The sequence below is a fragment of the Gavia stellata genome, chromosome 8, assembly GCF_030936135.1.
Source record: "Gavia stellata isolate bGavSte3 chromosome 8, bGavSte3.hap2, whole genome shotgun sequence".
In the NCBI taxonomy this organism is placed as follows: Eukaryota; Metazoa; Chordata; class Aves; order Gaviiformes; family Gaviidae; genus Gavia; species Gavia stellata.
In genome coordinates, this window is record NC_082601.1 from 24,828,042 (window position 1) to 24,840,180 (window position 12,139).

Sequence of the window (12,139 nt, forward strand, 5' to 3'; positions counted from 1 at the left end):
GGCAAATGTTTATTAGTGTCAACGCTGAAAATTGGTCACGTTCGGGTGCAATAAAAGCCCTGAGAAATATTAGATAGCAAAAATCCACAACAGCTTATTTCACATCACTTTGCAAAAGAGAAAGTGAGCTATCTGTCCTCTGCGACCATACAAATACAGCAACAATGTGCAATATGGGTACTACTAACACTCATATGTGTATATGGGACTGCGTTTGGAAACTGAATGCGAATGGCGGTATTTTCTAACCCACCCAAAAATCCCTTGAGCATTTCAGACATTCCAGTCAAAGTGATTCTTTAATGTGGGACCTACTTACCCCATTTGTTTTACATTAGAAAATGCCGTATAGGTTGTTTACATTTGGAAAAGTCAGTGGAGAGAGATTTCTGTAAGTGTTCTGAAAGAAAGATTGCACCGTTACTGTAACAAGGACAATTACGGACAGACACAGGTAATAGCTGTTTAGAAAATGTTAGGAGCATTATTGTGCATAATAGACATTCTTTTCTTCGCATTGCCCTTGCCCGAGTTTCATTTTCCATTGGTGTTGTCTGCTAGATTGCTTGAGACAGCAGTAGTCTCCTCATTTACATTAAGGTAACAAAAAGTTGACTGCTGGGTTGTCCCAGACGGAGTTCTTCTGTACCAAGGTCTGAAACGGTGAGGGAATACCTAAAATGTCAGACATGTCCAGTATCTAGTGCTGCTGCAAATTATCACCTCTTCCAGGTCAGAAAGGCCAAAATAATTTCCAGCTCTATTTTTCTAAAAGCCATTTTCATTTAATCTGTCCTTTACAAATGGTAAATTTAATGAGAACTTCAGGAATAATTCAAACTAAAATTAAGAAAAAACCTTGATACATACGTATTCAATTCAAATGTATTTTAGTAAGCAACAACCTGGCCACTATTGAAATAGTTCTCAAGTACTATTGAAATAATAGGTATGTTCGCAAAGGAAACCTGCTTTCTTTTAAAGTGACTGTATGCATTATTTCAGCTTCTTCTGATAATAGCACATTTAATACCAAGGCCAAGATGCAATCAATCTTTTTTGTTGGAAGAAGGTGTTGTATTGTACTCATATGCTTATATTCACCTAGCAGTTTCAATTCGCCTAGCAGCCAGAAGTTCAGCAGGGCTGCTGCTTGCTTGGCCTCCGCTGTATTCCTCTTGCCTGCTTTGTGGGGCGGGGGGGGGGAGCAGAGGAGGTGAGAGTGGGACCGGGGAAAAGGAAGAGGTCTGTCTCTAAAGAGACACTGAATTAGGCTGGAGTGAATAGTTGACGTCCTCTGTAATTATACACGCATTGAACTCTTTACAGTTGACTTAAGTTACTTCGAACTGCATTGGTGTGGCCCTCCATATTGATTAAAAGCAGCATCTATTTACCTTAACAATAAATGTAAAAGTTCACTTGATCACAATAAGAAGACTGATAATTAAAGGGCAATGCAACCCAGATGGAATGTGAGTGCCTGAAGCAGCATGTTAGGAAGCATAGGCTGCTTTTGTACAAGAGGGTATACATCTGTAGGTTAAGGCTTGCAGAAAGCCCTTCAAGTAGACAGTTTTTGTAGAGATACTTAAAGTAGAGGAAGGCCAGAACCTGTCCTGAGAAGGCTGGCCCCGCAATTCTCCTGGGCAAAGTGACAAATACAAAGGTCTGGAAAAGGAAAAAGACTAAAGCACAATGTGACTAAAGGGACAATCTCTACAAAACCTTTGAAAGATGCCTCCACATCTTTTATTCTTCTTTCACGTCTCCTCTATGAGAAAGAACAAGTTCAAGGCAAGCAGGACACACTGCTGATTCTATGGGTTAAGCTCTTCATGGCGTAGGGTCTATAAGAAAGGGCAGAACTGGTTTTAGTACGTGACAGGCTCAATAGAAACACTCCTCCTCTCCTTATGGGATCCCCTATAGGGAAGGGGGAGGACAGCTCTTATTCCTATTGCATCTATCATTCCGTTTACATGGTAGACATTGCGTTTTACTAATCCCTTTTTATCAAGAAAGCAAGCAGCTGATAACTAGAGAACTAAGTGAACAGTCTCAATCCCATATGGACAACTTGGAAGATCAGATTCTGAAGTGGCTGTATCCGCGCTTTTAACAAAAGGGACGTATCTCTTGTTAGGACTTGACAACCATCCCTTGTTTCTTTTCTTTGTACAGATATTGATGTGCCGCATGCTTACCTCCTCGCAGAAGATGACGTGATAAAATGGTGACTTTTGACAAGCGTTGCAGTGATTTCCAGAGACCAGAATGTAGAAAATAGTAGACCAGATTGTTACTGAAATACAAATGATAATTGGGATCTTAAATTAATAACACTCTCCCTCGTGTGATATCTCAGAATAAATTTCCAGATGAACTAAGGCTTACAAATGTTTTGGGTTTTTTTCTAACAAACACTGTCACCAGTTACACTGGTCCCATCAAAGCCCCATTTTAAAGAATGACTCAGTTAGTTGACATGTATGGGCTTTTTTCTCAGTAATTTTAATTTGGAACACGTCAGCACTGTTTAACACTAAGCCAAAGATTCGTTCCTTCACTTTGTAGCTATAAAGAAGACAGTAATTTTGCAGTGCTAAGTAGCAAGGTAAATAAGGCTAGCAAAAAGGTAAGGAAAATGCGAGAAACAGAGGCTGTCCATTGAATGAATGGCAAAGCATGGTCCTGTTCCTTCCGACCTGAATTTCTATACCCCTAACAAATCGTTGGCAAGTGCAAAGCCACCAGCCTCTCCCAGCCCCTCACTTCGGGGCTGCCAGGAGCTGGGAGGAATTTCCCAGGCGTGAGAGATTCCCAGGGTCTTCCAAAAGGCAACACAGTCAGACCCAAGGCCTACAGGGTGGCTGCTCTGGCTTTGATAGCAGCTGATACTTTGCAATTTCTTCATTGTAGAAGGGTTAGAATAATTATCCATGGTGAAGAAGGCTGCGCGTACCCCCTTCCTCCACCGCCTAGCACGTCCCAGCCTGCTCCCCACTCCATAACGGCCTCAGAACTTCCAGGGCTCCTGGTTGTGTGTCCCCGATGTCATTAACAGGCTACAAAAAGCTAGCCAAAGACTTTGTTAAACACACGTGTAAACCACTGCTTTCCTCCTTGCGTTGCATATGCACAGCAGATTAGGGGCTTGTTTAGGAAGCAATCAGGAATCTCTTTGTTTCCTTCTTTCAGGTACAAGGTGAATTAATCCGTTTGGAAACCAGCAAATCCACCCCCCCTTCTCCCCCCCCCCCCATATGCCTGAATTCTTCCAGCCTACATCTCCTGACAATAAAGGCAGATAAAGCTCGGATGCCCTTCCAGATGAAGGAATTGAGCCTGTTTCTTTGCATGTAAGTTTTCTAAATAAATCGCTTTTGTTGTTTAAGGCTGTGATGAATGGAGACACAGGGCCAGGTTGGTCGCTGGAACAGTACAATGGATGTAAGAAGGTTTTTTTCTTTGCCATATAAATCATTCACATTGTTTAAGGTACATTGATCAATCTAATGGCTTGTAATAGGCTCCTAATTGCCACTAGGAAAGTACTGCAAGCTTGCATTTGAACGTGAAATGGTTCATGATCTGAGCTGAAATTCACCTTAAGCCTGAGCTCCAGTAATTACAGAACACAGAAGGAGCACAATGAACGGCTCCCAGTCTTTCCTCGCCCTAATCCCAGGACAGGGGGAGGGGGGCACATACGAATGGGGGGGCCAGCGTTTTTTCCTCGTCCAAACCAGCAACTCATTAACGGGCGAAACCCGCAGGAGGACTTACTGGTCATTGTGGAGCGAAGAGAACTTCGTAACGTCAATCATCCTGCCTGTTACGCTCCCACATCTCTCCATCTGCAGACAGACAGCTCGCTTAACCGCAACCAACATTCTGAGTCACGCCTGGCTAAAAACGTGATCTAAAAAGCTAGGACGGCACCAGAAGCGGGCTGCTAGGAGCAAGGTGGGGCCAGGACTCCGCCGCCGCCGGGATGCCCCGGCGGGGCACACGCCTGCCCTCCTGTCCCGCCGCGGGGTGCTGCCGCTCGCCTCCGCCCCGGGCCGGGCCGGCCCCGCCGGGGGAAGCGGAGGCAGCTGAGGCGCCGGGCAGGCAGCGACCTGCCGGGGCGGGACGGCTCCGGGGGCTGCCCGGCCGCGGCCACTGCGCCTCTGCTTAAAATACAGACCCAATTACCAACTCATCAGAGCTGCTTTAATAGGCTTGTCTGGAGAGGTGGTTTTACGCTCTATAAACGCGGGTCCAACCGTTTACTAATTAAACTCCTTCTGTTTAGAAACACCTTCACTTCAAGAAAGCTTTATGAACGCTAGCACGGGCTGAATTTCAAACCCTGCTGCAGCCTGAGCTTGTCGTGTCTAACCTATATATCATGACAGCACTGGAAAGCCTGTGAACCGAGAGAGAAAATCCTCGTACAATGTTCCTCAGACTTTCCTACCAAGGCAGAAAACAAATCTATGATGCTGTTGAATAAGCTTCCAATAATTGTAGTAATTAAAATCATCATACAGTCTGCAGTCACCTTCCTTCCTTTGACGCTAGTCTTCCCTCGAATTGTTAACGTGTCTTCGGCTGAGATAAACAGAACAAGGGAGGTTTAAAATACACGGTCCAAATAAATTTACCGGGAGAGAATTAGTTCCACACACCCGTTTTTGACTGCGCTCAGTAGACGAGAGGATTTCCAAAACTAACCGTGCAGATTTTTTAAACGGGGGGTAATGTGTTACTCCTGAGCAGTGTCACCTTAAAGACCGAGGAAAGGATGAAAGCCCAGTCTGATGCTCCACCTCGGGGCTCTGTGCAGGGGGCAGGAGGAGAGGGGAGCGCATTCTGTAACAAACATCATGTGAAAGCTCAAGCAGAAATTGTTGGAGAGTGCCATAATTTTCATTTAATTTCCATGATCTATTTGATCCCAGTGCTCATTCCCTTTTTATTAACTACAAAAGATTGCCTTCTAAGCCAAAGCTGCACTTCATCTTTACCCACAAATGAAAAAGTCAGAAAGAATTCAGTGGACTCAACAGGCACCAAGGTCTGTATTTTAGCACCATCTCTATATACCCTTCCCCCTTTTAATATCTACTCTTGGGCAGAAGAGTGGGGAAGCCTTTTCTTAACTGAAGTTATTAATTTATCACCAGGTCCCCCTCTGCGTTGCTCTGATAATCAATGGTGGTTGCTAGATCACGCAAATGAAAAGTGTAATGGGGCGGGGGGGGTGGGGGGGGGTGGGGGTGTCGCACGGAAGTCCTGTTGCTAAAAAAAAAAAATAATCTGGCAGGACGCAATTATTTATCTCGGCGATGAGCAGTTTGCCTGATTCCTGCCCACGTCCCTTCTGTTTGGCAGAAAATGAGGCTGCTTCTCCGGAACTTGGAAGGGTTTGCCCCTTTCCCACCCGCAACATCCATGTGTAAAACCCCGTGCCCTTCCTAGGATTCACGGGAAATTGTACAGCAACCTTACATTTAACCGCTGTTAAATCGATTTATTTGGAAAATATTTGGCAGCTCTTTCCCAGAGCTCTGTTTGAACAGAAGAGCCATTTCATCTGAGGCTCTTGAGTATGAACCCAGGAGCCTCCCAATCAGCTTGAATGAACGAATTGTTTCCCAGCTTTACCTCCTAAAGACAGCAACTTTAGTAGTTGCACAGATCAAAAGACAGGCGTAAAGGGAAGATGGGGAAACAATACTGTTCAAAGGAAGTGAACTGTTGCATTTAATTAGGCTATTCTTCTTTATCAGTATTCACACTGAGATTTTTTTTTTAAGATTTATGTTTATTTAACCGTAATGTATTTATGATGTAAATATATTCCGAGATGAAAACGTCACGGATCAATTGTAAAGGACCCGGATACATAATTTTAAAAAATCAGTTTCAGTTTATATGAGGTTCTCACCCCACTTTCGCTTCTTAGTCAGATTTGTTTATGCAGAATCGACATTTAATAGTGCTAATTGCACTCCAGTTAAATTGCCCTGATTGCAGAAAGGGAAGCAATTTTCGTGCTCTCTGTCTGGGTTTAGAAGAAATTGTTTTATATTCACCTCTTTATAAAGAAGTGGAGATAAGGCACGGAGCCTTTGCACAAATTGCACTTATGGGCTGACTGGCAGCATTCAGGCGCTATAATAGAGCATTATTTGGCCGTTTTGAATAATGTAAAGCATTTGCTGAAAGCTATTCTCCTGAAAATTGCTTTAACTTTTAAAAGGGTGATGATTCACTCCAAACCAGGCCTTTTTTACAATGTCATTATCCCCCCAAATGTTTTAACAGTCAGCTCAACACTTTAGCATAACACATTGATCTTTGTTTAAAAACTCGATTTTTGGAGTCTGAAAAAATCTGTCAGAAAATACTTGACCCCCTAAAGATTTGAGCAGCGTTCCCCCTTTCGCCGCCATTCGCTCAGCCTTTCCGCCGCCTGCCTCGTTCCTGCGGATTTTAGTTACTTTTCCCGTTACAAAGGGGGCGAGGAGATAGATGTAAGGCAGGCAGAGCCATCCGCCTGCCGTCAGGCACAACAGAAACCCTACTTTGCTGTGGGAGCGCAAGCGGGCAGCGGATGCCTTTACTCGCTGATGTAGAGGCAACATTTTTAAACGTCACGCTCTCGGTCTGCCTTCCAGCCTTATTTTATTTATGACTTTCCCCGAGGAGAGGGGAAAGACCCTCTCCCCCCGCCGCCCCGGGGTTGGCCAGAGGCGCCTCGCTGCCACTTGACGACCACCTCGGCAGGCTCCTGGGAAGGAGCGGGTTCCCCCCGGAGGAAGGAAGGAGGGAGGGAAGGAAGGAAGAAGGGAGGGAAGAAGGAGGGAAGGAGGGAAGGAAGGAAGGAAGGAAGGAAGGAAGGAAGGAAGGAAGGAAGGAAGGAAGGAAGGAAGGAAGGAAGGAAGGAAGGAAGGAAGGAAGGAAGGAAGGAAGGAAGGAAGGAAGGAAGAGTCACCTGTTGGGCGATTGCTCCCGGGTGCCCCTGTCGGACTCCTCGCCTCGCCCGCGGGGTTACGTCGCTCCCCCCGCCACCGCCTTTCAATCGCCTCCACCCGTCGAGCGCTACAGCCCCCCTGGGTAAAGCCGCCGCTTATGATCTGCTGCAGGCAGACCTTTCCGAGAAAGGGTTTGCAGTGCGCTCCCCGGAGCCCTGCGCTGGCTGCGAGTCAATGTGGAAAGAATTAAGCGCAGAACAGTATTTCCTCCCACGGCCCCGACTCTGTTTAATACGCGGCGACAAAAAGGCGAGCGCCCTTTGAAAATACCCTTAGACGTTTAAATAAAAGATAATCTCCAGGGACATCCTTCCCTAGCGATGCAGGCGTCCTGCAGATTGCATGACACAACGTACCACAAAACGCAGTGCCCGCCTTATTTAAGCACGAAAATAACATATCAAAACAAGTACAGAAAAGCGAAATCCCCTCAAATTCGCGGTTTCTCCATCTCGCTCCTTAGCGATGCCTATTTTGCATCTGCTAGGAGGTTTTACCCTGGGTGGCTGAGGCGGCACCGAGGAGAAGGAGATATTGACTCAACTGCAGAGCAAGCACCCGGCGTTGCTTGAACGCACTCGTGTTTCTGGTTCAGAACTGTACCCAGCTGCACTGGGGACGGCAGGAGCTGAGGGAGAAAGCTCCTCTTCCCAACCTTCCAGAGACGATCGCAATGATGAAAAGTTGCACGCCTATTGATCTTCCGCGGACACGGTACGGGCAAGTTCTAGCCAGTTACTTAAGAAGCCTCCAATAATTACAAATCAAACGGACTAGCTCGCAAGACATTGAGGAGCCGAGGTTTGGACTTACATTCCGCACATGCAGAGAGCAGGTAAAGTCTCTGTCGCTCACTGGGCGTGTGGAGTGTGCACAGTGCAGAGGCCACAGGCAAGTGCTGGGGAGGCTTATTCCAGCAGCGCCCTAGCACTGCTAGCAGGGAGCAAGCCTTCTGCCATCAGCAGCACTGTTTCCACGGGGCTATGTGAGGCTTCAAAAACGTGCTGCAGGCTGCGAATCTGACTTTCAAAGTATTTTGCCCGGGATTACCCTGTAGAATAAAATCTTCTCTCTTAAGAGACAGGATGTCGCATGCCCCTCGTCCCCCCTCCCGCCCCGGTCCGAGAGCAAAGGGATGCCTGTCGGTTCCCTGCCTTTGGATTTTTGGCCGCTTTATGTAACTAAAAAGCCTCCTCAGCTCCTTTGGCGAAGAAAGTATGAAATACGTCGTGCCCGGAATCGCTTCTAGTATTTAGCGAAGGAAAACCAAAAAATTAACCTCTTTTCATAAAACGTCATTGGGCGCTGTTGGGTTATTTGTGTCCAACAGGGACAGCTGCCCAGTGGCCTGTCGAGGAAGCAAAGGGCCTGTTGAATGAAGCGAATGCAGGTATGGGTTACTGGACGCGAGGATCGCAGGTGACTGAATAAGCAGCGGGGGATCAAACACCTCCTGCGCCGTTTACCGGCGGCGGCGGAGCGGCGGCAGGCGTGACGCCAGCCCTCCGCCGACGCTGACCCCCGCTCTCGACTCCTGCCCTCTGCGGCTCCCCCCGCTCCTCCCGCAGCCGGCCGGTGCCGGGGCAGCGCCACCCCGGCCGCACGCCTCCCGGCTTCTGTCGGCGGGAGTCACAACCCGGCGGGCAGCCGGGGTGGGTAGTTAATTGCAGCGCAATCGCCGCAGCCCGGAGCGGGGAGTTTTCTCCCCGCGCGCTGAGTGGCACGCTCCCCGAGCCCCGGCGCCGGCACCTCCGCGCAGCCTGATTGGCTGCCGGCCCGCTCCGGCCCGCTCCGCCCGCGCCCTCATTGGGCGAGCGCCGCCGCCAGCGGTACTTCAAAGCGGGCGCTGCCCGCACTTAGGCAGAGTTTAGCCCCGCCGAGCCGGAGTGTCCTCAGTGCCGCCGGGCAGCGCGGGGCGCACACCGAGCGCCGTCCCCCTCCGCCCCACCGCCCAGCCCAGCGACGTGCTATGGCTACGTCTATCCTCGGGGTAAGTCGGCACCGCGCGCTGCCCGGCGGCTTCTCTGCCCTCCGGGGAAACTGTTGCTGCCGCCGCCGCGTCGCGGCTGGCCCTCGTGCAAATCGCGCTGACCCGCGGGCGAGAGGTGATCCCGACCCGCCTCGGGGGGCTGCCCTGCGGGTCTCCCGTCGGGTCGCTCGCAAAGAGTTGAGTCTGAGAACTCGCTTGGCCGGAGAGAAGTCGGGCTGCTTGTGCTTTGTTTGCTTTTCTAATTTTTTTTTTTTTTTAACTCGAAGTGCTACGGTAAATTTCCAAAGGTTTTTGCGAGCTCGGCTTTGCGAGTGGCGCCGCTCGGAAGGCTCTGCACCCCGCCTGCCTCTCTGCCATCTCCTTTTTCCGCCGCTCCTGCACGGTGGCTCGAGGAGACGCCGCATTTCGTTCCCACGGGATTTTTGGTTTAACGGCGGTAGGCTCCAGCAGCCCGGCGCTGCGCGGGGCGTCCCGAGCCGCCCTCTCGGAACACGCGTGTCGCTCGTCCCCGCCGGGATCCGCTTCCGATGTAAATCGCTCGGGCGCCGAGACCGGTCCCCGGCGGAAAACGAGTTGTGCCGAGCGGGGCAGGGCTGGAGCTTCCCTCCAAAATAAGAGAAAACTTTTCCGCGGTGCCGCTCGTCGCGCCGCGGTTCCACCCGCGTCCCCGCGGGAGTCTGGCCAGACGGCAGGGGTGAGGCTGACGGGCCGGCTTTGTCTCTCCCGCAGGAAGAGCCGAGATTTGGAACTACTCCCCTGGCCATGCTGGCCGCCACCTGCAACAAGATCGGCAACACCAGCCCCCTGACCACCCTGCCCGAGTCCAGCGCCTTCGCCAAAGGGGGCTTCCACCCCTGGAAACGCTCCACCTCCAGCTGCAACCTGGGCTCCAGCCTCTCGGGCTTCACGGTGGCCACGAGCAGGGGCTCCAGCGGACTGGCCAGCGGCACGGGCACCGCCAACAGCGCCTTCTGCCTGGCCTCCACCTCGCCCACCTCCTCGGCCTTCAGCAGCGACTACGGCGGCCTCTTCTCCAACTCGGCGGCGGCGGCGGGCGTGTCCCCGCAGGAGCCCGGCGGGCAGTCGGCCTTCATCTCCAAAGTGCACAGCTCGGCGGCCGAGAGCCTCTACCCGCGGGTGGGCATGGCGCACCCCTACGAGTCCTGGTACAAGTCGGGCTTCCACTCCACGCTCTCGGCGGGCGAGGTGGCCAACGGGGCGGCCTCCTCCTGGTGGGACGTGCACACCAACCCGGGCTCCTGGCTGGAGGTGCAGAACCCGGCGGGGGGGCTGCAGAGCTCGCTGCACTCGGGCGCCCCCCAGGCCTCGCTGCACTCCCAGCTGGGCACCTACAACCCCGACTTCAGCTCCCTCACCCACTCCGCCTTCAGCTCCACCGGCCTGGGCTCCACGGCCGCCTCGCACCTGCTCTCCACCAGCCAGCACCTGCTCACCCAGGAGGGCTTCAAGCCCGTGCTGCCCTCCTACACGGACTCCAGCGCGGCGGTGGCGGCGGCCAGCGCCATGATCTCCGGCGCCGCCGCCGGGGGCGGCTCGGCCCGCTCCGCCCGCCGCTACTCGGGCCGCGCCACCTGCGACTGCCCCAACTGCCAGGAGGCCGAGCGGCTGGGGCCGGCGGGGGCCAGCCTGCGGCGCAAGGGGCTGCACAGCTGCCACATCCCCGGCTGCGGCAAGGTGTACGGCAAGACCTCGCACCTGAAGGCGCACCTGCGCTGGCACACGGGCGAGCGGCCCTTCGTCTGCAACTGGCTCTTCTGCGGGAAGCGCTTCACCCGCTCCGACGAGCTGCAGCGGCACCTGCGGACTCACACGGGCGAGAAGCGCTTCGCCTGCCCCGTCTGCAACAAGCGCTTCATGCGCAGCGACCACCTCAGCAAGCACATCAAAACGCACAACGGGGGCGGCGGGGGCAAAAAGGGCAGCGACAGCGACACGGACGCCAGCAACCTGGAGACGCCGCGCTCCGAGTCCCCCGACCTCATCTTGCACGAGGGGGTGGGCGCCGCCGCCCGCGGACCGGGCAAGGAACCTACCGCGGGGCCCGGCGACTCCTAGGGGCAGCGCGGCCCGGCCCGGCCCGGCGCCGCCGGCGAGCCCCCGGGGAGCCGCCCGGACTCTGCTCCGCGCCGGCCGGAGGGACGCGAGCCGCCCCGCCGCGGACGGCGCCCGGGGCCGCAGCGGTAGCGGGCCGGACGGCGGGTGGCGGGGCCGGAGAGGCGCGGCCCCCCCCCGCCCCGTCCCCGTCCCGCCCGGCCAGTGGGTACCGAGTGACACTTTCTTCCGTTTCCTTTTTCTCTTCCCCTTCTGTTGGGAGGAGAGCATCCTAGGAGAGGCTTAAGGTGAGAAATCAAACTGCAAGTCCGAGACGGTTCCTCTGTATCTCATAAACATCTGTATAAATAGGGTTCAAAAAAGAAAAAAAAAAAGGAAGAAAACCAGATCGTGTTCGCTTATTTTTCTTGTAAATGTTGATCTGATAAGGGGTTGGGGGATTTCCTTTTTTTTTTTTAATTGGTGAATTCCTGAAATTCAGGGAGGTTTTGGGGTTTTGGTTCTTTTTTTATTATTATTATTTTAAATTTCTGATGCACTTTGTGGAAGTCAGTATATATGTAAAAGATATTTAAAATGTTGAGTTAACATTTCACTCACACGTAAGTTAAGGTCTCTTAAAGAAATTAAATGCGTTTATCTGTATGGAAAAAAAATCTTGACATATTTTCATTTTGGTATTATTAAAGGACTCCGAACAATATACTCACGGGTTTGTTCTTCTTCGTGCCCCCTCCTCCCCCCCGCCCAGCCCTCGCAGGGGTCGGGTTTTTAGTGGGAGCCCTCGCACCCCTCCCTCTCCTCCTTACAGTGACCGCGATTAAAAATAGGGCAGGCAGCGACAGCCGGGGGGGGACGGAACCGGCCCCCGAGCCAGGCGCGCTGAAGCGCTCCGGTCGCTCTTTTCAAACCGCCTTAGTTCTGGTTTATTTCTCAGAAACAAATTTAAACCGAGTCCCGCCACGCCAGCCGGGACCCGGGCCGAGCCCTAAGCGCCTGTGGGGAAACCGGCCCCGAAATCGCGTGAAACCGGACTGCGCTGAGGAAC

General features: G+C 52.2%; 1 protein-coding gene across 1 annotated transcript; it reads left to right on the forward strand.

Annotated features, from left to right (window-relative positions):
• Positions 1-8,997: 8,997 nt before the first annotated feature.
• SP9 (Sp9 transcription factor) lies at positions 8,998-11,094 on the forward strand. The gene is made up of 2 exons (XM_059820663.1): positions 8,998-9,018; positions 9,748-11,094. Exons 1-2 carry the CDS (start codon positions 8,998-9,000, stop codon positions 11,092-11,094), a joined length of 1,368 nt encoding a protein of 455 aa, XP_059676646.1.
• Positions 11,095-12,139: the final 1,045 nt, after the last annotated feature.